At 37.6% G+C, this 25,220-nt stretch overlaps 1 protein-coding gene and 1 pseudogene across 1 annotated transcript; both read right to left on the bottom strand.

The window, feature by feature from the left end:
- Window positions 1-413: 413 nt before the first annotated feature.
- On the bottom strand, window positions 414-3,126 carry LOC133829798 (calcium-dependent protein kinase 1-like; annotated as a pseudogene).
- Window positions 3,127-6,784: 3,658 nt separating this feature from the next.
- Window positions 6,785-8,954, bottom strand: LOC133829787 (uncharacterized). The gene is made up of 3 exons (XM_062259586.1): window positions 8,833-8,954; window positions 8,648-8,741; window positions 6,785-6,997 (listed from the first exon to the last, which is right to left on the bottom strand). Exons 1-3 carry the CDS (start codon window positions 8,952-8,954, stop codon window positions 6,785-6,787), a joined length of 429 nt encoding a protein of 142 aa, XP_062115570.1.
- Window positions 8,955-25,220: the final 16,266 nt, after the last annotated feature.

Raw genomic sequence — 25,220 nt, 5'->3', positions numbered from 1 at the left:
AATTATGTTATTTATAGTCGATTATATAACACATTTCAATACTTATAAATTTGTGTTATATACACTTTAGTATAACATATTTTTTGTGTTATACTATACTGTAGTATAACACATTTTTTGTGTTATACTACACTTTAGTATAACACATTATTTATGTTATATAATGAAGTTTGCATAACATAGTTCTTTGCATAAAAAGTGTTATTGTAATAGATATTATAACACAATTTTCGTATTATAACACTAATTTATTCCATTATATTTTAATTTTTTTTATATAATTAAAATTAACTGTCTAATATATACTGGCATCATCAAATGAACATGATTTTCAAATAACAAAAAGTAAAAACATTCAACATTGTATTAACAATCCACCAATTAGTTTAAAACATCAACACTGTCATCAACAACAAAATGTTCTTTAAGTATTCAAGGATTCTTAAATATTCAACATAGTGAAAAGTTACTACTTTCAACACCAATAGTTCCTTTCTGCATCATCGCCACGAACTCGTTATAATCTATGCGCCCATCCTGCACAGAGAAAAAAAAAGTGGGAGAAACAGTAAGGTCTTGGAGATGAAACAAATAGAAGTGATAGCCATATCGAATTCAACCATGAATCACATAAAACAAATGCAAGTCTTGAAAGAATGTAGGTTTCATTTTAGTAGACAGTAAGATGTTTAAGCCAAATTCACACTAGCAGTAGCAATTCAAGACAAAGTAAATTCAACCACAGAAACAAGATCTTAAATTCTAATGAGTCCATCTTGATATTTGCAAAACAAAACAACTAATGGCTCAAAATAAAATTTGAATGATCATATGCCCTATGCAAGGAAAACAACTCTTTAAATCTCTTAATTTTAATTTACGGCCATTCAATTGGTGCAGTAACAGAATAATCATCAGAGAAATACTCACATTATCCTGATCAACTTCTTGCATCATTTCTTCTAGCCGGACGTCCTCTACACCATACTCCTCGCAAGCATGTTGAAGCTCGTCTTGAGTAATGTAGCCACTTCCATATTTATCGAAGTAGGAAAATGCCGCGAACAAATGATCTTCTCTCTCAATTTTGTTTAAATGCAAAGTGGCTGCTACAAACTCTCCATAATCAATTGTTCCACTGTTATCTACACCTGCCTGCAAATCAGTAAATAAGTTAAACTAAGAATATCTAATGTATTATTCTCCACACAATTTATGAATTAGTTCTCTATCATATCCTTGAGTGATCACCATAATTGAAGAAGAGAATATCATATTAAAAGGTGAGTAATCTCATTGCTTATGATGAAAGAGTAATATTTCTATTTCAATGATTTCCTGCTGAGATTTGTCACCAAAGGTGAAATATCTTTTGAAGTAATTTAGAAATAGAACAAGAGTAAAGAAAATTGTCACATATAAGGATTTTTTATATATAAAAAAACATATATAATCAAGATTGAACAAATTTTCAACCTCTTGGTGCTTGGTTTAATGTTGAAACCATACAAAGCCTAGAGACCATTATAAGGAAAAAGGAACTAAAAAGGCAACCCATAGTCCATACTAGTGTATATCTAATCTTAAAAATCTATGCCATGATATACTAGAATATCGATCCAAACTACAGGGAAAATCTTTTTTAGTCCTAGATTTAAATCTTTTCATTTTGATCCTAAATTTTTAAAAAGTTTTCCCAATAGTCCTTATTAACATTAATTGTAAAATATAAAATGACGCTTTTAAAAGGCTTAGAGATCAATATTAAATATTAAGTTCTGTATGAAATTATAGCTGCGCCCTTAAATTAAATCTAACAACATGTGTGTTCAGGGGCTAAAGTGGAAAAGTTTTAAAATAAAAAACAATATATTCTGACGTTTAGGGTACCAAAAGGAGAGCTTCTCAATAGTTTAGGTGTTTAGAATCATCTTTTAATATATACTTAGCTCTGGGAGAAGCACGGTTTTTTCAGCCTCTTCATTTGGAATCTTAATAAAAAGAACAAGGATATCCCATTTATAATAGTTTAGGTGTATAGAATCATCTTTAAACATATATGAACTTACAACTTGCATTAAATCATAAATTTCAGATTCCTTAAGATTAGCTCCAAATCTTTTCAAACCAGCCTTAAGTTCTTCAAAAGTGATTTGACCACTACTCTCAGTGTCTATCATTTTGAACATTTCTTTTAGGCCAGCGATTTCTTCTTCAGATAAGCTCTCTGCAATTACCTGCCAAAAAAAGGGGAAAGAAATGAGTTGAATAATTACAAGTCATCTATTAATTTAATTTAGGTATATGACAATCAATTATTTGGCTTCAAACCATTCACTTATTTAATACATAAAGTGACTTACTCTAATAGCCATTTTCTTGAGCTTGTTCATTGCGGAGAATTGCTTCAATCGACTTAATATTGCAGAATCGAGAGGCTTGTCAGGAGCCACACCACCAACTTCAACCCAGGGATGGCCTGCGAAACATATAAACAAAAGGTCATCAGTGCAAACAGAATGCTGTGCCTAAGAACACCTTGATATAGAATTATACATAAGCAAAAAATTATGACAATTGTTGAACAAAAATGATGAGAATAATCATTTATAAAGCAGTTGAAATGAATAACAGATGCTTTTCCAAAAAGCTTTGCTCAACAATAATTGCAACCCTTTAATTTCAGTAGCAACACAGGTCAAACACAAAAATTGTAATTATGAAAGCAAACCAGTGACAGAAACTCACACAAAACATCATGTGCAGATATCCGCCTTTTGGGATCTCGAATAAGCAATTTCTTTACTAAATATTTGGCACCTTCAGAAATACTAGGCCATGGGTCTGTTGAAAAGTCTAGGTCACCATGTAATACTTCTTCAAATATCCCTTGCTCGCTCTCTATTGAAACCAAGGGGAAAGAAAAAAGGTCACAAAATACACATACAGAGACACAAATAGAAACACAGATACTAAATATAATAATGACTAACAAGAAGCATCTTTAAGAATCCTACCAGCCCAAAATGGAGGCACTCCACTTAACAGAATGTAAAGAATCACTCCAGCACTCCAAACATGGTGGGAATAGTATTATCTAAGCACATCTAGTTTCTCACAAACCATACTCCTTTACTCATTCGAAGATATTCAAAATATACCTACTAGTTACTTAGAAGATATTCAAAGTCATCCATAAAAATAAAAATAAAAGAGTCAAACTTATCAATGTGAAAAAGGGCACTGAGTTTTAAAGTGGGAAATTGATCAAATATACAATTCATAGAGGAATGCTTAAAGACCACAGATGACACTAGAGGGTCAACAAAAACTCATCTAAGCACAAGCTCATGTCCAACTACTCTTCAGAATGGTGCTTGTTAAAAGACTAAAAAATCTTCTAAAGCTAGCCGGGTATTTCTACAATGAAACATTCTTTAATCTCCTCCACCACTATACATAATAAAACATGACATCTCAATTCAAAGTATTACTAAATTAACTACACACAAGAAACATTTGGACAAGATATTTCAGCAATAGTAGCCTCATCAGCAGTAACACATACAGACACATACACATATTTTGAAAATCAAACTACATTTACCATTGTATAGCTCACATATATCATTTTAAAAATTAAACCATTGTCCCAAAATTATCAACATCTGCCAAGTTGATGGTATGGTAGTAATAACCTGATATGCCAGAAATCAAAATCTACTCTCCACGGTCTACACAAGTAGAAAAATAACTGTATTCAAATGAGGGACACTAAATTTCACTTTCCCAATTGCCCAAAACAGAAGCCACAACAACATAGAAACTTCCAAAAAAAAAATAAGAACCAAATGTCAAATTGATTGGTCTTTGATATAAACTTGTCTCGAGAGGAATAAGTAAAGGATAGTTACTTCTAAGAAATACCTGTGAGGCAGAAAGCTTTCTCACAAAGCCATGAAAATATTAATCAGGGTAAGGGAATTGTAAATCAACCATTTATGATTTTTTTTCTCATTCTTGAGTAATGAGAATATCAATAAAACTCGCATTTTTTAAACTTTAAATCAAACCAGGAATGCATGTAAAACAAAGAATAAAAATTGTTATGATTTTGCTAAAATAATTGGCCATACTCTGAACCTCCTACCTGCTATGTGATATCTAAACTTTCTAACCTTATTATGATTTTGCTAAAATAATTAGCCATACATTTGCCCTGTCTATTTAAACTGCTTTATACCATGGTAGTATGTGGAAGCTAGTCTTGGATGAATTCACTAGCACAAAAAAATTAAACCAAAATGGCAGATACCAAGACTACACAATATAAAAAAAGAGAATTTTACAGTTATGTTCTATAAATAATTTTGGTCACAGTTATTTGCACTTTTTACATTTTGAATAATAAACTATTGTATTTAGACTATTTCCTCTAATTAGAATCCCCATATGCTTCAGGTGACTGTACAAAACATGCTCTTGCAATTTCATAAAAAACTAATCATCGTAGAGTGCCGCTTTAAAGTCACTCAAATTTAAAGAAATAAAATAATCAAACATTCAAAGAAGTGAAACCTTTGAATGAAACGCCAAGTTACCAATAGCTAAAATTGGAGACCCATCTATGTCGCTTGCAAAGTCAACCATTGACCCTGATGGATAACGATCATGCTTCTGCATATCAAAGTAAAATTAAGAAGTTCAAGACAATCTACACATTTTCTAGACAATGAAATCTTTAGAAGGAATTGATGGGTTAAAACTCCAAACCTCAAGGCAGCAAACTATGGAGCTACCCTCATCATGGGTTAAAACCATACATGACAAGAGGGAAAATGCAGAAACTCAAACTCCTATACTATGCTAGCGATAAAATAAATATGCTATAAGCTATATCTCCATGGAAAAGCACCAAATTATAAAGTGAAATCTACAGCTCTGAAGTGTTGGAAAACCTCACCTGTTGATATTTGTCTACAGTAAACATATTAGTTTCTTTAATTTTGTATTCTGCCCATTCCACCTCATCATCATATCCAGAGACTGTTGATGAAGGTTGTTTAATGTATAATCTATAGATAATGTGACAAAAGTAAGCTCATTATATGAAAAATAAATAAACAAATATGACATTCAATCATTAATATTTACGGTTTCTTGTTTGTATTTGGGGAAAGAAAACCTTTGCAGAAAGCTTTTATTCTCCAAAAATGAAACTAGTATTATGTCCAAAGAACACTCATATCCTTTTATCTCTACAAGGATGGCCATTTGTCTAATCAATTTTCTCTTTCTCGTTCTTCAAAACTTCACATAGTTTGTTTTGATTATTAATAAACTAACGAGGTTTGATATAACCTTACATTTGAATAAGGCTGGCGAGTTCACCCTCCCCATAAGAGCTAACTGCAAGCTTAGTATCCAATTTATGCAATAGTTTTCCACCAGCATCATAATACTAAAAAAATTATATAAGACAAAATTAATAAAAAAATTAAAAAACATAGCTTTTTAACATTAAACACATCGAGTGCATTATGAAAACAAACATATATTTAGATTTCACTATGCTAGCTACCCTTAGGGAATTTTTCACAAACACATCGATTGCATTATGTAAACAAGAAAGATCAATTGAATAAATATGCTAATAATTAAAATCCACAAAATTATAGACAGTGAGAGAGAATTATAGCTTACCCAAAGAGAAAATAATCAACTGCTTGTTTTTGTCCATCACTTTAGTGCCAAGGATGTGTCACGAGTTTGTTTACTGGACTAAATAAGACAAATTTAGAGAGATACAAAGTGAGGCTTTGAGCTAAGCTTCATCTTGAGATTGAGCAAAAAAAAAATCCAAAATATAATGACTAAAAATTATAAATATGATATTGTCTTTGTACAGAACAACCCACCCATATAAAGGAGGGGTTTTGGAAAAGAAAATTGATGAAAATAAATGCTTAGCTTACAACCACTACCAATCACATTTATTTATTTAAAATGGTAATTGTTATATTAAAATTACTACTACAGTGCATATATCATTACTAATTAATATTATCACAAAATAGCTTTATTTATAGTGTTACTCGCTTATTGTATGTGCCAATGATGACATTATTAAGTGTTATATCTTACAAATATTATAAATTTTTAGTAGAGACTACGCATAAAACTACAATAAGCATAGTATAAGAGTGTGTTTGTGTTTTAAAAAAATGATTATGCCATATATACTGGTATATCCACTGATATTGTCAAATTGAATACTCTTGTCATAAAAAGTTACATACAATCTAACTAAAGCTAGTCAGTCTAGAATTATTAGTATAATTTATGGGTATAACAAGTGCAAAAAATGACATACTAAGGCTATTTATTTAGGTATAAAAGAATAGTCGCATAAATTGAATTAAAGTATAAAATAGACCCACGACAATTTCTCTTCGTTTTTGCCAAAAACCATTGGATCCAAACCCATGCTCATCTCACCATTCAAACATACTCATCCATTTCATAAATCAATTGAACGGAAATTTGGGTTGTTTACAGTGGGAGCTATAGAGAACCATGTAAAACAGCAAATATGGGATAGGGAACGGCAAAACCGTCACAAAAATAATACCATCTTTATAGTTATTAGCAAATTATATGTTTTTCTAGCTGTTACATTTTTGCAGGGCTGGTTTGGCAACTATGAGACTATCTCCTTAAGCAATCAAAATATGAAATTAACTCATTCAGATTCAAGGGCCACAATTTCATATCTGACCTCTTCCTAATGCTCGTTTATAGCAGTCACAGCATCCTGTACTCCTCTAATGGCCTCCTTTAGTTCTTTATCATACATAGCATCTGCTTCTGCCTCTTCAGTCCCAGCAGCTTCTGTAATCTCATGGACATGCACACACTCATGCTCCATTGGTTTCTCAAATTTGCAATCCGCATGGCTCACCAAACGTTCTGATGGCCGACCAGCCTTCTTTAGTACCTATAATGTGACCGTCTTTAAAAGTGAAAGAATTTAATGTTAGCCGGGCAAGAGTAAATTCTGGAAAAATTGAGTTACAAGAAACAACATATGAGATTCCATTTGCATACAAGGTTACTATTCTAGAAGTCTGGTTGATGAGTGCAGAGTCATCTTAAAGAATTGAAAATGCAAAAGAAATCACTCTGCTACAGCCATAAGATCAACAATTATCCTCTGTAAACATGACAATTGCTTTTATTTAAACTTGTGAAATAAAAAGAACAATCCTAGCAGAAAAGGAAAAATAATCATTGAAATAACTGTAAATTTATGTATGTCTACCGTCTAAGCAGTTTAGAGATCGTTTATGGTCAGTCATCTCTATTGTTACACAATTTTTCCATGCAGCTTCCAAATCATTATCTTACATGAACTTACGGTCCGCAAGGAAACTCAGCTAAATGATTCAAACTAAGGGAAAGGACTTTTGACTATCCAATATCAACAAAAGCAAACAATCTTTTTACTAATTTGATTTACCAGATATTGGATTGAATAATACAAACCAAAGGTACCCCTCACGAGTAGAAATAAGAAAACACCTTCATGCTTATTATATTGGTCTTTTGTTACTCTCTTTTTTCCTCAATAAACTATTCAATGCAAAAAAATTCTTCACGTATGGACAACTAGATTGACTTAATTTCAACAATAACATCAGGAAAAAGATTTCTTAAATGCTAAAGTTGCTTCATAATCTACTTCTCAAGCACATAGAATGATCAGCAGCTTATCAGTAATCTCTCTATAGTAACTAATAAACAAGCTTTCAGCTTTTAAATCAACAGCCTTTGTAAAGAATCCTTTCTGTCACAAAATCATCCACATAACTCATAATTGGCAGATTGAATTTTACTATTCAGCATGCTTTTTGGGAAAAAGAAAAAAATAAGAGTCTTAACAAATGTCCATTTCTAATGATCTATCAAGTAAATCAACTATACATCTCATTAGAGAATCATACAAAAATTTCTAATTGGCACTTGACTCGAGACTATTAGCTTTAAATTATTTTCAGCCAAAAGAAGGCTTTTTAAAAAGATCAAATATGGGTGCACCTTGCTCTTGTCCAAGAAGGGTTTTTACTTAAACTATTCTTTCCAATGATTATCATCTTCGATAATTATTTTCATTTAAATTAGTAAACAGAGCCTTGGTGTCACACATACACTGGGAATAAATAATAATGAAAAGGGACCTATACAAAGGCAAAACCATAATGCAAAACGATATGGCTCTCTAAACAAAACTTCAAAACATTCAAAATGGCAGAATAAGAAAAGGGAAGGCTTGTATTAGAGTTCTAAGATATAAATCCACAAAGAAAATAGCCAAGAAATTTGTAGAGTGTATTATAATAGTGGCAAAAAAGAAAAATAAAAGAGGCATTGGTTACCAAATTAAGTTTCTGCTTTTCCTGTTCTTGAACAGATCTCAAAAGCTTAGCTAAATCAACTCGATCGTACTAAGAATTCTGAAATAGGGACTCCATTTCAATGACCCGAACTCGAAAAAACACAGAAACCCGCTTCACAAACTTAAATACAGAATATAAACATATATTTATATGTGAATTTCAAAATTTGGGATGTGAATATGGATACCAACTTGTTTAGAGCAGTTATTGAACTCTAGTGTAATGTCACTGCAAAGCTGTTGATAGGCCAATTCATTTCCCAAAATCATATACTCTGAAAATCCCCTGCATCAAAGAAATCTCTTCTTCAAAAAAAGGAATGAAAAATGAGATGCAGAAAGAAAAAAAAATGGTAAGTGCGGAAGGAAAGAGAAACCTTTTGAGGTTGGAATAAGCTTCGGCCCAATGCTGCTGAACGGCGAGAAATTTACAAAGAAAATTAATGATGGTTGTTGAGGAATCAGAGGTGGAGGTGCCATGGCTACCATCTTCAGCCATGGGTTCACCTATTGATAATTTTTTTGCAAAATCTTCCATGTGTTGCTCTGCTCTGCCTCCTATTTTTTTCTCTGATTTTACTCACTTCTTATGCTTTTCAAGAACGTTTTTTTTTGGTATATTTGTACCTAAAAATTTATAAACTAGCTACACACTACCAATACTAAGTTTACCCATTTTATTTATCAAATGCCCCAAATTTCTTGGCACCAAGCAACGGGGAAAGGGCAAGGTAGAAGGTTGGCGCCAAGCTACAGAGAAATGGGAATGGTGCTTGAACGGCGGCGACAATCGGTGGGTATCCGTTCGGGGTTGGCAGAGAGCAAACAAAAGAGAAAGGGAGAAAGGGAGAAAGGGATCTGTTATGGAGGGAGAGAGAAAGAGATTTGGGGATCGGTTTGGAGAAAGAGATTATATTTTTTTTATGTACTTATTTTATAAATAAAAATTGATTATATTTGGGATAGTGTGAAATTTTTGGGGGTGGGGAAAAATTAGGTGCCAAAATTAAGTCCCACATACACTTATATACTTATTTTTCTATTATAATACTTTTTTAAAAGTGTTAAATTTTTGTGTTATGGAAACGGGTTTTTGTTGTAGTGAGATTTGGCATTATTCTCTATGAATTTATGTGACGCTGTGTGAATAGAGCTATAGTGAAACTTGTGCTACGTGAGCATGACACATACACACGTGGAGTATGTATGTTCGGCATGTGTATTCTTACGTGATTTTGAAGACGAACGTTTGATTATGATTATAGGCTCGTTGTTAAGTACTCGCACTTTACTTTTGCTTGGAATTGAGGTAAGGAAGTTAGTTAGAATTTTCTACGAATTATGTTATGAAAGGTATGATTTGTTATGTTAAAAAAAATAAAGTGTTATGGAAAGCATATGTTATGATAAGTCAAGTGTTATGAAAAGTGTAAATTCTATGTTTTGATATGAACTATGATACATGTGCTTGTATGATATGAACGAAAAGAAAAAAGTTACTAGTGTTATGAACGCGACACAACAAATGAGTTACTAATGATATGACGTAAGTCAAAGGGCGGACACACTGAGGTTATTCAAGGACCTAAGATCCTGTTTATCTCATAGAGGAGGTCTTACCAGTTATTGTTTTTTTGTTGGTTACATCAAGATGTAACATGGAAAAAAAGGTGTCATGATCACAAAGAGTATGATTATGATGTGTGATTGTGATGTATGACTATCATTACGATTATGCTTATGATTTATGAGTAAAGATGATATGTTTTTCTCTGAGTTACAATACGAATATTGTAACGCCCCACGTCACTATGGCTGCTTCCTGGAATGACGACTGACCCCTAAAAACCTACACGAGTCTTTCCAACGTGCTTTGTCCTTACTCGCACGTTTCCTGGGAAAACTTCACAGGAAGTCACCCATCATAAGATTTCTCCAAGTCAAGCATACTTAACTTTGGAGTTCTCAAGTGATGGGCTACCGAAAAGAAGATGCATCTTGTTGATATAGGTAGTATCCATTAATCCATTTAAGCCATCTTCAACTGTGTAGTCCTATACCTACACAGTCTTAGAATCATCGCACTTGACCTTCCCCAGGCGGTGTGGGATTACACAACTTTACCCGGTCTTTCCCCTAACGGATCACGGGATTCTGACTATCACAATCACCCCCCTTATGGGCCCGACGTCCCCATCAGCCACACTTCCGGCTGGGTCAAGGCTCTGATACCATTTGTAATGCCCCACATCACTATGGCTGCTTCCTCGATTGATGTCTGGCCCTATAAACCAACACGAGTCTTTCCAGCGTGCTTTTCCTCACTCGCACGTTTCCTAGGAAAACGTCCCAGGAGGTCACCCATCATATGCTTTCTCCAAGTCAAGCACGCTTAACTTTGGAGTTCTCAAGTGATGGGCTACCAAAAAGAAGATGCATCTTGTTGATATAGGTGGTACCCATCAATCCATTTAAGCCTTCTTCAACTGTGTAGTCCCATACCTACACTGTCTTAGAATCATCACACTTGACCTTCCCTAGGCAGTGTGGGATTGCACAGCTTTACTTGATCATTCCCCTTACGGATCATGGGATTCTGACTGTTACAAATATGCTCTTCTTGCGCTTTCTTTGATATTGTTGTATTTGCTCACCCCTTTACTTTTTCTCCTTTCAAGTAACCTATAAGGTTTCTCCTTGGCACGCGCAATGATTTGGGGAGTTCCAACATTTGAGTATGCATGGCGTGGAGTGTCCTATGAACGAATAACAATCAAGTTGAGCGCCAAGAATAAAATAACTTATGTTATGATTTTTATTTCAATTACGTCAGTGAGACTTACATCTTATTTTATTTTTGAATATTGCATAAAAACACATATTTTTTTTAAATTTTAAACTATTGTGCCCAATTTGCATTTATCAAGGCCCTACTGAGTTTTTCCTTAAAAATAGTATTTTTGAATACTTGTGAGTTGAGCGAAGTTTTTATAAAGGAATAGAATTAGGGCACGTTTTACAAAAATAGGATTAGATTGGATATGATTTGATAATTTAAATAATATGATTTTGTTATGAAATTAGGAATGTTACACCCAGATTTCGAGACCCCCGAGATTGTGATCTCGAAAGCTGGACTCGTCAATTATGAGCTCGAAATATCTGAAACGCATATGCATGACTCAAGTGTCGAACCCTCGAATTAAGATGGCAACCTCGAAGACATTTTTAACCTCGAAGTTCTTTCTGAGCTCGAAAGAACTTGGCATTGGGATATACCCGATGTCGGGTGTCTGCGGATCAAGTAGCCCGAGCTTGTCATAAGTATAAGCTCGGATTGTGACAGCCTCGGTGGTATTTACCCGCTCCGAGCTGGTCTTGGGGAAAGGTGCCTAGCTCATAACTTATCTCTAGACCTGGACTAGCATGATGCTGATTGTCGGCCTCGAACGACTTAGCAGGTCACCTGATGAGACGCAGTCCATGAATTTAAAAGATATTTATTGTTGTAACATCCCAACTTTAAAGGGATATTAACAAGTCTGTTATATGCCCCCTGGTCTTCAGGGGACATTTCCTTGTATATAGGAGTTACATAATTTAATATCATTATTTTCATTAATAAATAGGAGTATCTTCCCGAAAGATGTGGGAACGAACTCTGAGAATCCTATACAAATAGATAGATCATGAACATTTGTGGGGGATGGATTTTTGATATCTGGAGAGAATTTCTGGAGAATTCATCCCTGAAGAATTTCTTGAAATTTCCAAAGTCTTAATAAAATTGACTCGTGGACTAGGCAGAGTTAACTGCTAAACCACGTAAAATTCTTGTTGTTTTACTGTATTATTTATCTGCACCATAGTTCCTATTGTTTATTTGCTCTACGTTTTAAGTTGACGAAAAACGGCGTCAACAAGAAAGTATATTAGAAAAATCAATTCAATAATCTAATTAGTCTCCTAATATGAAATCAATAGGTAATAGAACTGCCCGGACATTTAGAATTTCTTTTTATTATTTTAAATAAAGCTTATATCTAATGTCATAAAAAGAATAGAAAAATGTAGAGAAATTTACATGCTATATAATAGTAAATTTTAGAAAATAAACTATGATTCTTTTCTACAAGGAAAATAAGCCATGGTTTTTTTTTAATGAGAAAATAAGTCATAGCTTTTTATTTTTTTTGGGAGTAAGAATATAAGTCATAGTAAGCTGTATGAAAATGCAATAACATTTAAATTTAATTGGAAATAAAAATTAATTAAAATATGACTTTCTAAAAATAATTTAAGAAAAAATTAGATACATGATGAGAATCCCATATATATTAAAAGTCATCATTTTTAAAATTTCCAAAAATTATTGATGCAATAAATATAACAACTAAAATAAATAATATACAATAGTTTTAATATACAAAAATATTCAAGTAATATTATATGATTGACACTGTAATATTATTATCATGTGACCACTTAGTACTCACAACTGGTTTTATTATCTTTCACTTGATCATCAACTCTCTAACTTATTGCTCTCTTTTTATTTTATTTTATTGTGGGAACTTATTGCTGTAAATTAAAATTAAATTAGATAATTTATTTTTTCTAATCCAAATTCGGTAAAACTTGCCTAAAGTTGTTAGAAGTTGATGTTATTAATCAGTGTAGTTATGCATATATGTATATAATATATGTTATGATATATAATTATATATATAATTTTGATATTCTCACTTTAGAGTATTAAAACTAAATTTAGTTAAAAAATTAAAGATTAATAAAAGAAGATTAATAATTAATTACAGATAATGCTAGTGTGGTGTGGTTGGTGCCCAAATACAAAGTTATAGTTAGCTTCACATTAATTTTGTACACAAAAGGTGAACTATTTCTAATATTTTTGCTCAATGCTATTATTATTATTATTGTTATACACCCTGAGACTTTATTATTGTATTTGGATATCTACATAAAACAATGCATTAGAACTTCGAAACAAATAGAGGTGACCGTATCTAATTATGCAATTACTTTCCAACTCCAATTGGGTGCTCCTTGACTTTCCACCATTTTGCATAACAATTATCTTAAAATCTTTAAGGTCAATATTCTTATAAAAATTTTAATTACTCATTTTATATATTGTATTTTATCCAAATCCAAAATTAGTACCTTATATTTTTAATAATACTCTTTGACTCATTCTAATTACAAATTGTACATATTTGATACTTTTAAATTAAATTTTGTCAACTTATTTTTTTATATGACCAAATCACCCTTACTATTAACGAATTAATTCATTTTTTTCTTGTTCTTTATTTTATTTTACAATGAGTTAAAAATATTTCCTCAATTAATAAACAAAAATATATTTTAATTATAAAAAACTTTTTAAAAAATAAAACAATATAAAATAATAAAAAATAAAAGACAAATATTTATTTTCTTCCTCTCCCTCTCCTTTCTTCTTCTCCGACCTCTCCTTCCTTCTGTGTCCCTTCTTCTTTCCCAAACGGCGAAGACTTCAGTTGGGCAAATGATAGCGCCGGAGATAAAGACCGAAGAGAACTCGCTTGCTAATCAAACCCACAAACCTACGTGTTGTTGGGTCACTACAAAAAATAAGCCATATACCGAGAACACTATATCGAGAACATGTTCTTGGTATAGACAATTCAGAATGGCGCCAAAGCTACGCGGTATTTTTTCATTTTAGTTGATGTACCGAGCACTCTATACCGAGAACATGTTCTCGGTATAGGTCCTTTATATACTTCATCTTCCCCGAACCAGAGAGCTCATTTCTCTGAAACAAAAAAAACCCCAAAATCGTTTTCTCTCCGCCATTTTTTGGGTTTTCGCTGGATTTCGGCCCCCAAGGGCTAGTTTTTTTGAGAAATCTTCCCTTCCAAAGAAGATTTAGTCATCAATAGGGTCTATCAAGGTATGTATTTGTATATATTTCATTTTATTTTGTGTATAAATTTGTCTAATTTTTTTTCATCTGTTTTGGGCATCTCTACTTCAACAATGTGGTTTTTTCTTTATTTCTTTTCAGGTATTGCATTATTCACAAGTGATTTTACAGGTATCACTAATTTTATTTATAATTTTTTGGTTTTTATAATATTTTTGGCATAAATATATTTGGGGTTTTATGTATAAGTTTTTTAATATTGTTAATATAGTGTTATTTGTCATATTATATATATAATTTTTTATTATGTATTTAAAATAGGTAAGAATAATAATTAAAAATGAAAATTAGTTAAAAGTTTAGTGATATCCAATTTAGAGGATATAATGTTGTGTAGTATTTTAGTAAAATACATATATAGTTTTAGGATTTAGTTAGTGTAATCTTATGGATAAATAATTATTTATTAGTATGAAAATTTATTAATTTAATAGTTTATTTTTTTAGGTATATAATTTGACTTTTAGTTATAAAAATATGTGTGTATGAAAATATAATATTTGAGTGTTTGTTTTTAGATTGGGTTAAATAATTTTAGTGTTAGATTATTAGATTTGATTATTAGAGTGCGTTTTGTTTATTTAATTTGAATTTTGTTGTTGTTGTTAATTTTTTTATTCTTAGTGTTGATGAATATTGATGCTTTGTTTTTGTTGTTAATTTTTAGTAGAATTATGATATTTTAAATAGAAAATTGAATAATTAATAAAATTTAGAGTAATAATTATAATTTATATAATCATTTACAATGTATTTGTATTGCTTTGTGTATGTTCTGGGATTGGATATTTTTTTATGTGTTATTTGCATGTTTTTAAATTTTGGGATATATGAAAATACAGCCGTTATGCTGCCAAATTTTTTATAGAATTAAAAGTACTCAATAAAATTTCTAATTTAATAAATAGTGAATTGATAAGTAGTATAATATATTTTTAATTATGATTAAATAAAATTAACAATAACATTATGCAACCAAATTTTAATAAAAATAAACATTAATCTTGAAAATTTTATTTAAATAAGTAATAAATCTTAAAGTAATTAAATAACTTTTAAACAAATCTTAGAAATTTTGTGTAAATTTATAAAACTATTCAATAAAGCATAAGTAAAATATGTTATTTAATAAATACTAAATTAATATGTAAAAAAAATAATATTTGTTAGTTCAGATTAAATAAAATTAACAATTACATTATTAGAAAACCAATTTTAAACATAATCTTAATCATTATTAAAATTAAAATTAATATTTGAAGTTAGAAAAAAATATGTCAAATTTAAATAATTTTAATAATATTTACACTCAAATATATTATAGTTAGATATCATAAAACAACATAATTAACTTCAAAGAGCATAAGACATTATAAAAACAATATTTAATTTTATTAGTTTTTTTCTTTGGTAATAAGAAATCATTACCAAAGATATGATAGTGTGTTATTATCACTTAGTGATAATTTTTTATTTTTTTAGTGTTCATCACAAGAAGCCTTAGACCCGTTCAGAGAGGGTGATTCATTGAAGACTCTTAAATTTGCCTCTCTCTGAATTAGGACACACACAAATTGATTGTAAGTTTGATGATTAGTGTTCCGTGCAGTGCTACATTCATACAATGTCGATAGACAAGAGCTGGATTAAATTGACAGATCAATTATCGGATGAGTATGAGGCTGGTGTGATGGATTTTCTCCAGAGAGCTCGGCAATGCGTTGACTCAAGGGGATTGGTGAAATGTCCGTGTAGGAGGTGTGTCAACACTACTACAAAATACCTTTTACAGGACACTTTTTTAGGACACACACATAAATGCAAGTCCTTAAAAATATTTATGAACTTTTTAGGACACTCATTGAGAGTCCTAAAAAAACACAATTTAGGACTCGCAATGAGTGTCCTAAAAGAAAATGCGAGTCCTAAAAAAATCTGGGTTATAAAAATAAGTGTTTTACCTAATATTTTTAAGGACTTGCTTTGGGAGTGCTTAATACTCTTTTAGGACTCGTAATGAGAGTCCTAAAAGAATCTGCGAGTCCTAAAAAATCTGGGCTAAAAAAAAGTGTCTTACTTATTAATAAATTTAAGGTCTTTCAAGCGAGTCCTAAAAAAGTATTAAGGACTCCCGAAGAAAGCCCTTAAATATTATGTAAAACACTTAAAGACAACCATATACATTTCGAAATATAGGGTTACATACTTAAAAACTATACAAATTGGGGGATTTTATTACTCAAAACAAGCAACCCACGGCTGCTAAATCTGCTGAACGGACCAAGGCTGCTGAACTGTTGAAGGAGATGAACGGCGCTCGACGGAAGTGACGGTGGTGAACGGCGCTGGGTTCTTGGTTCCACCATTCTCGGCGGCGCTCGACGGGCTGTGTTCTCTCGGCTCCAGCACTCATGGCGGCGCTCGATGGGTTGTGTTCTCTCGGCTCCAGCACTCACGGCGGCGCTCGACGGGCTGTGTTCTCTCGGCTCCGGCAAGTTCTCGGCGTTGGTTCCAGGCCGTTGCTCACGGTTCCAGCCGAACCGTACGTGGTTCAGGTATATATGTTTTTTTTTTTTTATTTGTTTGGTTATATAAAGATATTTATATATTATAATTTTAGATATATATATATATATGATATATATGATAAATATATATATATTATAATTTCAGAGATATATATATATTTGTGTTGACGGTGAGAACTCGTCAACTAAGTTAAGTTGGAAAAAATTGCAAAGTAAAGATTGTCAATAGAAAAGCCTTAGAAATATAAGAATTAACTCAAGAACAATTGCAGAACAACAATGGAGAAATCAATTTTCATTCACTATGATGCCCTTGCTACAATAAATTTTCCAACCCCTTTCCATGTGGAATTGGGATTTATTATATAGTGGGCTCTAATGGCCCTAGATACACTGTGGTCCAGGGGACCAGGTAGTACATAGGTACACTGTCTGGAGAGTGGTTTCAGAGGTTGCGGTCCTGCAACTAGTACAGGGACAAGTGCCAGGAGGATGTCTCCACTATTTGTCCGTACCAATGTCAGAGGAGTGGTGCAGGTGGTAGTGGTGTCGACTCTGACATCTGATTGGCAGTATGCAGGCCATGTCCTTTCTCCTAGTGTCCCCACTACCTGACTAGCATGAGTGCCACGGTCAGACATACGGGGCCTTACAAGCCATACCCCGTACGAGATTGTACCATCATGACCCTTCGGAATCATACTTTGGCTTTCACTTCTAGACGGTGGGGTTTCCATAGGCATCTCCATGGGAGATGCCTTCTCGAGATGAAGGGCGCGAGATGTTATCACGCGAGGCCCTCGCGGCTTAACCATGGCGGGGCTATACGAGGCCACCCCTCATGGAGATGTCATGAGGTGCTCCCACACGAGGCTGTCTGGGCTAGGAGAGGCCCCCACGCGAGGCCGCCCCTCGAGGCTAGGAGATGCTCCATTCGGCGAATATGGCCCACTTCACACCGAGGCCTCACGAGGCACACCCTCGCGCGCCATATGCAGGCGCGAGGCACGCCCTTACGCCCCTGTAGGCGCCTCATGCCAGCGCCTCCATATGTAGGCGTCTCGTGTCAGCGCCTCGCGAAGCACACCCTCGCGCGCCATATGCAGGCGTCTCGCGAGGCACACCCTTGCGCCCCCATATGTAGGCGTCTCGTGCCAGCGCCTCCATATGTAGGCGTCTCGTGCCAGTGCCTCCATACGTAGGCGTCTCGTGTCAGCGCCTCGCGAAGCACACCCTCGCGCGCCATATGCAGGCATCTCGCGAGGCACACCCTTGCGCCCCCATATGTAGGCGTCTTGTGCCAGCGCCTCCATATGTAGGCGTCTCGTGCCAGCGCATCCATATGTAGGCGTCTCGTGCCAGTGCCTCGCGATGCACACCCTCGCGCGCCATATGCAGACGTCTCGCGAGGCACACCCTTACGCCCCTATATGTAGGCGTCTCGTGCCAGCGCCTCCATATGTAGGCGTCTTATGCCAACTCCTCCATATGTAGGCGTCTCGTGCAAGCGCCTCGCACACCTGCCTTACCAATCTACCTAGACATAAGGACCCCGTCTAGCGAGGCACATCTCGCCTATCTTTCATGATATCGCTCAAGCATAGGGCCATATGCTATTTTCCAAAGCATCCCTAGGCAAAGGGATGCCTCGCCGCAGGACCATAAGCCTCGCTATGCGAGACACCTTGCCTTGTGCTCAAGGGTCCATATGAGATCCCACTTCTTGACGGGATGAAGACCTACAAAAGGCACCTTTCCTCGCCATATCTTCCGTGATGGCCCATAGGAGAGCATCCACACCTTTAGTCATTCATGGGCCTAAGCATGTATTTTGGGTCTTTTACAGGCATGGAATATTGAGCGTCCACACTTGCCCCCCAGTTTAGGAGAGGACCTTCAGGTGCTCTTCTAGACTATTCTTCTTAATTCTTATAAATAGGCCTTCATGAAAGGCTTATTATTTTCACCTTACTTCCTTGGCTTAGTTTTTTTGAGAATCCTTCCTCTTTCAAGGGGTAAGGGGTTCAATCCCCCACTCCCTCATTTTTGCATAGTTTCCTTCACTTTATTTTTTCATCTCATCATTTTTTTTTCTTTTACATATGAGCTAATTTTTTGGTGTGTCTATTTGGAGGCTAACACATCCTTTTGGTCTATTTTTGCAGACGCGTATATTCGATCGTTTGGTGCTTTTGGCCCTCGACAACCTCTAATTTCTACATCTTGAGGTATATTCTCTTTTTCCCTGGTTTTCGTCGGGTCCAAATTAGCGTTACTCGGGATGGGGTACCACAGCCTGAGCTCACAGTGAGTCTGCTCAATTGCATGCCCCTCTTCTTTTTTCTCTCCTTTTTTTTATACTCTGTAGTGGGTCTTTTAGGGCGTTTGCATCTAGAGGTATTAAGCCTATTCCTTTGTGTTTTGTAGCCATCCCCTCATTTATACATGAACCCCTTTTTGCTTTCGGGACGAGGTCGCATGGCCAGTGACGGCCCGTCCGACATACCTCCGGGAGTTGAATTTATTGACCTGTCCTCAGACTCAGAGTCCCCTGAGGAAAACCCTTACTGGGACTATGACTCTTTAAGGCAGGCCCGTATCCGACATCTTGAGTACATGGCTGAACTTAGGCGTAAAATTTGGGCGGTGGAGAGCGAAATTGACTCGGTGTCGAGAGGAGACGGAGCACCTATCCCCCCAGACTTTAGGGACCATGTAGCGAGCCTTAGGGTTACCCTCTTAGAGTTGGAGAGGGAGTTGGAGTTTATGGAGGGACACCTTCTGCCTGAGCCCTCCAGCCCATCCTCTCCTGATGACTGTCACGGGGCTGCCTCCGCTTCTCCTCAGCCCCTAGTCTCGGTTTTTCTTAGCTCAGCACTTCCGCAGTCGCTCCCTCGATGGAAGACTCTTGCTAGGAAGAAAAAATGGAGGGTCAAGTGTTCTGTCTCTTCCCCACATTTTTCTTTTGATTTTGCAGATATGCCGAGGGCACGACAACAGGTGGCTTCCAATGAACCGGACGATGCTCCTTTACTGGCAACTGAACTGGTGTCGCGTGTGTCCAAAAACAAACTGAGGGACATCGTGGATAACTACCGCATCCCTCCGGAGTACGCGTTATATGCTCCTCTGGATACATGCCGGGCTGATAGTCTTAGGCCCGGCTTCGTGGCCCTCAGCGAGCACATCCTGAAGGCGGGTGTTACCATCCCGCTACACCCATTCTTTGTTGCAGTCCTCAACTACTTCGACCTTGCCCCGCTTCAACTGGCTCCCAATGGCTGGTTGACTTTAAGCTACCTTTTCGTTGCATTTACGAAGCTGTTTAAGCGCGCTCCTACGGCGACAGAGGTGCATTTCCTCTACAACCTCGTGCCCCTTCCCATGTCCAAGGGCTTTTATTATTTACAAAAAGGTAACAACGAGGCCTCTTTGATAGAGGGCTCGGTGTCCAACCCGGGGTCCTAGAAGCAGGACTTTTTCTTCGTGGAAGGCCCCCTCTCAGTCCGCGAGGACTTCTGGGCCACTCTTAGTAAGTACCCTGAGCATCCCTTTCTCTCTTCTACTTTCTTACAACTTATTGTTTCATGACTTACGTTCATATCGACTCGGCTAGCAATCTCTCCGCGTCGTGCACCGAGAGGGACCGTCTCGCAGCACAGGCTCAGGAGCTTGAGCGAGATCTTAATGAAACCAAGGACAAATTGACAAGGGTTCAGACCAAACTTTCCCACTCGTTAATAAAGAGGAAGAAAGTGGTTGCCAAGGCCTCGGAGCTGTAGGACACGGTTACAAAGCTAGAGAACGAGCTCCAGGGTGCCCAGGCTACCGCGGCTGCTGCACAGGTGAGGGTCTCCTCCCTAGAGATCGATCTTGAAGCTGCTAGAGCTGAGGTTGCTGTGTCGCAGGAGAGTGTTGCCTCTTTAGAAGCGGAGATGGCGACTATGGAACATAGGTCTATAGAGCGCGCCCTCTATGGCGTATGGAGGCAGGACCCCAATTTTAACATCTCCTCATTTGGTGAGTATGTCGTGACCCGGGCGGCTGGGTGGAGCGCCCGGGGCAGGAGGCCCTGAGGTTGCTATTTCATTACCTCTGCCAGCCCGTAGTAGGTGTATGCTCGCTTGAGTCGTTGTAATATTATCGTTCTTACTATTTTTCTTTTGTAACTCTTGTACTGTCTTCAAAACTTTCTTTTTCATTGTATATATACATGTGTTGCTATTTATCTCTTATTGTACTGCATTTGAGGCCTTTTTGAGCCTGTATGATGGGATTTGGTTGGTTCCCCTCATTTATTTACCAGGCTGGAGGTCCTTTGGAGCCCATGTGAAAGGGTTCACTAGGACCTCTTTCGGCGCCTTTTGATTACTTTTATAAGGATATTTTGACCCCTTGGGTCCTAGCTATCCTTTTATATATTCTTGCGCGCGCTTATTGTTTTTTGCGAGAAGCGTCCTTCTCGTCGTTATTCATAGTATTATTTTTGCAAGGGTCTCTTTTGGGACCCTTTTTGGCTAGACGGCTTAGTGGCCGCTCTAGACTTATTATTGTCATTTCCATATATTGGCTAGACGGCTTGGTGGCCACTCTAGACTTATTATTGTCGTTACCATATATTTTTCGTAAGTCCCTATGGCCTCCTTGATGTTCACAAGGGTAGCTAATCCTTATGATCCCAGGAGATGCCTTGTAAGGACTTCGCTTAAGGCGCTGATATAGGGGGTCCCTCTGGGATCCCCGTTAAAGGGTCCTTTTTAGGGTCATGGTCCCTTTTGGGTCCTCCTGATGGAGGGTCGTTTTTTAGGATCCTCTTGGTAGAGGGTCCTTTTTAGGGGTCTCCTTTTTAGGAGGGCAAGGGGTCCTTTTTAGGATCCTCCGTTAGAGGGTCCTTTTTAGGAGCCCTTTTTAAGTTCCCCTTGCTAGCTGCATTTTTTTGCCTCCTGTCCTGCCCCCTAAGTGTTTGGTGAAATTTATTTCGGCAGGCACTTTGGCTGATGCTCGCGCAGCGAAGAAAAATAACACATGAAGTTGCAAACAGTTTCATTCATAGCACGCGATTTACAGCCAACTTTGTAAATAAAAAGGGGGTTACATCTAATTAGGAGGTTACCTAGGTAGCCTCTTTGATTCTTACTTACTTAAGCTAAAACAACGAGGAACAAACTAAACATAGGTTTTTTTTGCACTGAGTGCCGAAGCCTTGCTGGTAGCACTTCTCGAGAGGCTCCGTAACCCGTGGGTCCAATCTTGTGCGGATCTAACTTGTGTTGGTCGCTCCTTCATACACAACCATTGTCATCGGTATAGATGGTTTGGTGGCTGCACGAAGGGACATGTTATAGCATTCCCTCGCTTCCTTCTGCTCCCCTTTCACGCATGCTACTCCCCCAGGGGTTGGGAATTTCATAGCTAGGTGATAGACAGAAGTTATTGCCTTCAATTCTCTCAGAGAGGGTCTCCCTAATATCGCATTGAAGGCAGAGGTGCAATCCACCACGACAAAGTTAGCCATTACGGTGGTTTGCTTGGGTTGCTCCCCCATGGTGAGGGCTAATTCGATTGCCCCAAGGGTTGCATCGAATCTCCCGTAAAACCATACAAAGTCGTAGTGCAAGGCTTTAGGTGACGGAGGCTCAATCCCATCTTTTCCAGTGCCGGTTGATACAAGATGTCCACAGAGCTCCCGTTATCCACCATGACCCGATGTACCCTCATGTTATCAAGCTGGGCAGTTAGCACCAGGGGGTCATTATGAGGGAAATGCACCCCTGCGCATCTTCTTCAGTGAAAGTTATTGAGTCATTCTCGCCCTTGAAGCTCTTCGGGGGGCGTTGTTCCAAACTTAAAACGCAAGGTGGTGGACTTCGTCTGGCCTCCTTGGTGTACTTGTCTCGCCCCTTCCTTGAGTCGCCTCCGAATCCTGGTCCTCCAAAGATGGTCCTGACCTCTCCTTGCACTTCTGGGGCCACCTCTCGTGCCCGCGATGGGGACACTCCTTCTTCTGGCCTCTGGTTATCCTTGCGCACATACCTGCCCAAATTTCCTCTGCGGATGAGTTCCTCAATTTCCACCTTCAAATGGTTGCACTCTGCGGTAGTGTGGCCGATATCCTTGTGATATTGGCAATACTTGCTGGGGTCTCTTTTAGACCGATCTTTTTTTATTGGCGGAGGCCTTTTGAAAGGGACCTGGTTTTCGTTCGTAATGCAAATATCCTCCCTCGCGTGGGTGAGGTCAGTGTAGAAGCTGTAGGGGCTCTATGTGCGCTCATCAGAGCGTTGGTGCTTCCGGGGTCGATCATCCCTCGCACCCTCTTAAACCCCCTTCTTCTTTGCACTGCTTTGGTTATCCCGGACTGAAGGTTTTGGGGGCGATGGGCCTTTTCTAGCTTTGAGGTTCTCGTGACCATCCTCCACGTGAATGTACTTTTGTGCCCGCTCGTAGAAATCATCCAAGTCTGTGACGTCTCTCTTGAGCATGTTATCCCATAACTTGCTCCCTGGGTGTACTCCTACCGTGATGGCCATTTTCAGCTCTCGGCGGGTCAAGCTTCCTACCTTAGCTGCCTCCATGTTGAACCTGTGGATATAGCTCTTCAAACTCTCGTTTTCTCCCTGCTTCACATTGGCGAGGCTGGTGCCTAGCATCGTGTAGTCTTGCACAGCGTGGTGCTGCTGGAGGAATTCATCAGAAAGTTGTTGCCAAGATCGGATGGACCCCGGTCTAAGCCTCTTGAACCATTTGTATGCAGGTCCTTTTAATGTGACAGCGAAGCAATGACATCTCGCCCTGCTACCAATTCCCCTCAGCTTGATCAGGTCGTTAAATGTATCTAGATGATATTTTGGATCTGTGCTTCCTTCGTAGGGGGTCATGTGGGGCTCTTTAAAGTTAGCAGGGAGCCTGATGGCCTGGAACTCCCTGACGAAGGGTGACTCATGGTCGAACTCCTCCTAAAAAATCTGACCTCCTGATGCGATGACGATCTTGCTTCGCAGGCTCCTCATTTCTGTGTCCAAGTCCTACCTTCTCTTGCTTAGGGAGTCCTTTAAAGCGGACGGGTTAGGATCACCATCCCCTTTGCTCTCCCGAGGCGCCTTATGGGGCGTGGTCCCTTTACCCGCCCTCTTTTTATTGAGCTCCTCCCGTAAATCTGAGGGTGCTCTCTTAGAGGTGACCTCATCCTCATTGCCAGGGGCAGCATTGGTCCTTGTCTCTGGTTTCTTGGCTTGCTTCGGTGGTTTAGGATGTCCACGTCGCTTCGCTCGGGGGGTGTTACTGGTAGAGTGTCGGGTCCTCCCATCATCTACTGGTACGGTGTTCTACATCCCCTCCCGACCTTTCTCCTTCCTCTTAGGCAAGGTCACGCTTGACTTACCTTGTAATAGGCCATTCAACACCTCTTGCATGTTCTCCAGGGTGGTCTCCAACCTCTGGTTCTTATGGTGGAGCTCACGTATTTTTTCTTCAAAGAATCGAGATTTCGAACTCGAGCTCACAGAATGGACCCGGGGATGCTTATCACGCCTACGGGTAGAGGGGCCCAGGTCTTGCCGATCGGAGTTCGGTACCTATGGGGATTTAGGGAGAGGGAACTCATTATCATTTTCCGGTGGTGCCATTGGAGGACTCTCTCCAGGTAGAGCAGCCAGTGACGAGGCCTCTCTATCACCTTCGTGAACCTCAGGGTCCCTTGGGGGCTCCACGTCTCTCGGTGGAGGAGGGTCCTTCATAGAGGCCTTCAGCTGGACTACGGTAAGGTGGACCTCCGCCTCCCGTGGCTCCCTGAGTCGCTTTGAACGTCTTGGCATTTCTTCTTGCCAGAAGTAATGGTAGAATAGTAGCTTGAAACTTACGTTCCTACAGACGGCGCCAAACTGTTGACGGTGAGAACTCATCAACTAAGTTAAGTTGGAAAAAATTGCAAAGTAAAGATTGTCAATAGAAAAGCCTTAGAAATATAAGTATTAACTCAAGAACAATTGCAGAACAACAATGGACAAATCAATTTTCATTCACTATGATGCCCTTACTACAGTAAATTTTCCAACCCCTTTCCATGTGGAATTGGGATTTATTATATAATGGGCTCTAATGGCCCTAGATACATTGTGGTCCAGGGGACCAGGTAGTACATAGGTACACTGTCTGGAGAGTGGTTTCAGAGGTTGCGGTCCTGCAACCAGTACAGGGACAAGTGCCAGGAGGATGTCTCCACTATTTGTCCGTACCAATGTCAGAG

Source organism: Humulus lupulus, chromosome 1 (assembly GCF_963169125.1).
Source record: "Humulus lupulus chromosome 1, drHumLupu1.1, whole genome shotgun sequence".
Taxonomy (NCBI): Eukaryota; Viridiplantae; Streptophyta; class Magnoliopsida; order Rosales; family Cannabaceae; genus Humulus; species Humulus lupulus.
Note: the sequence above shows the minus strand (reverse complement) of the source record. Positions and strands in the feature narration are given on the sequence as shown.

Bases quoted from the DNA above. Each gene is read 5' to 3' on its own strand.
- LOC133829787 (XM_062259586.1), bottom strand. From the start codon at position 8,954: ATGGCTGAAGATGGTAGCCATGGCACCTCCACCTCTGATTCCTCAACA. The intron at 8,742-8,832 runs GTTTCTCTTTCC...TCTTTGATGCAG, and splicing joins GCTTATTCCAACCTCAAAAG to GGGATTTTCAGAGTATATGA. The intron at 6,998-8,647 runs GTTGGTATCCAT...GTCACATTATAG, and splicing joins TCAATAACTGCTCTAAACAA to GTACTAAAGAAGGCTGGTCG.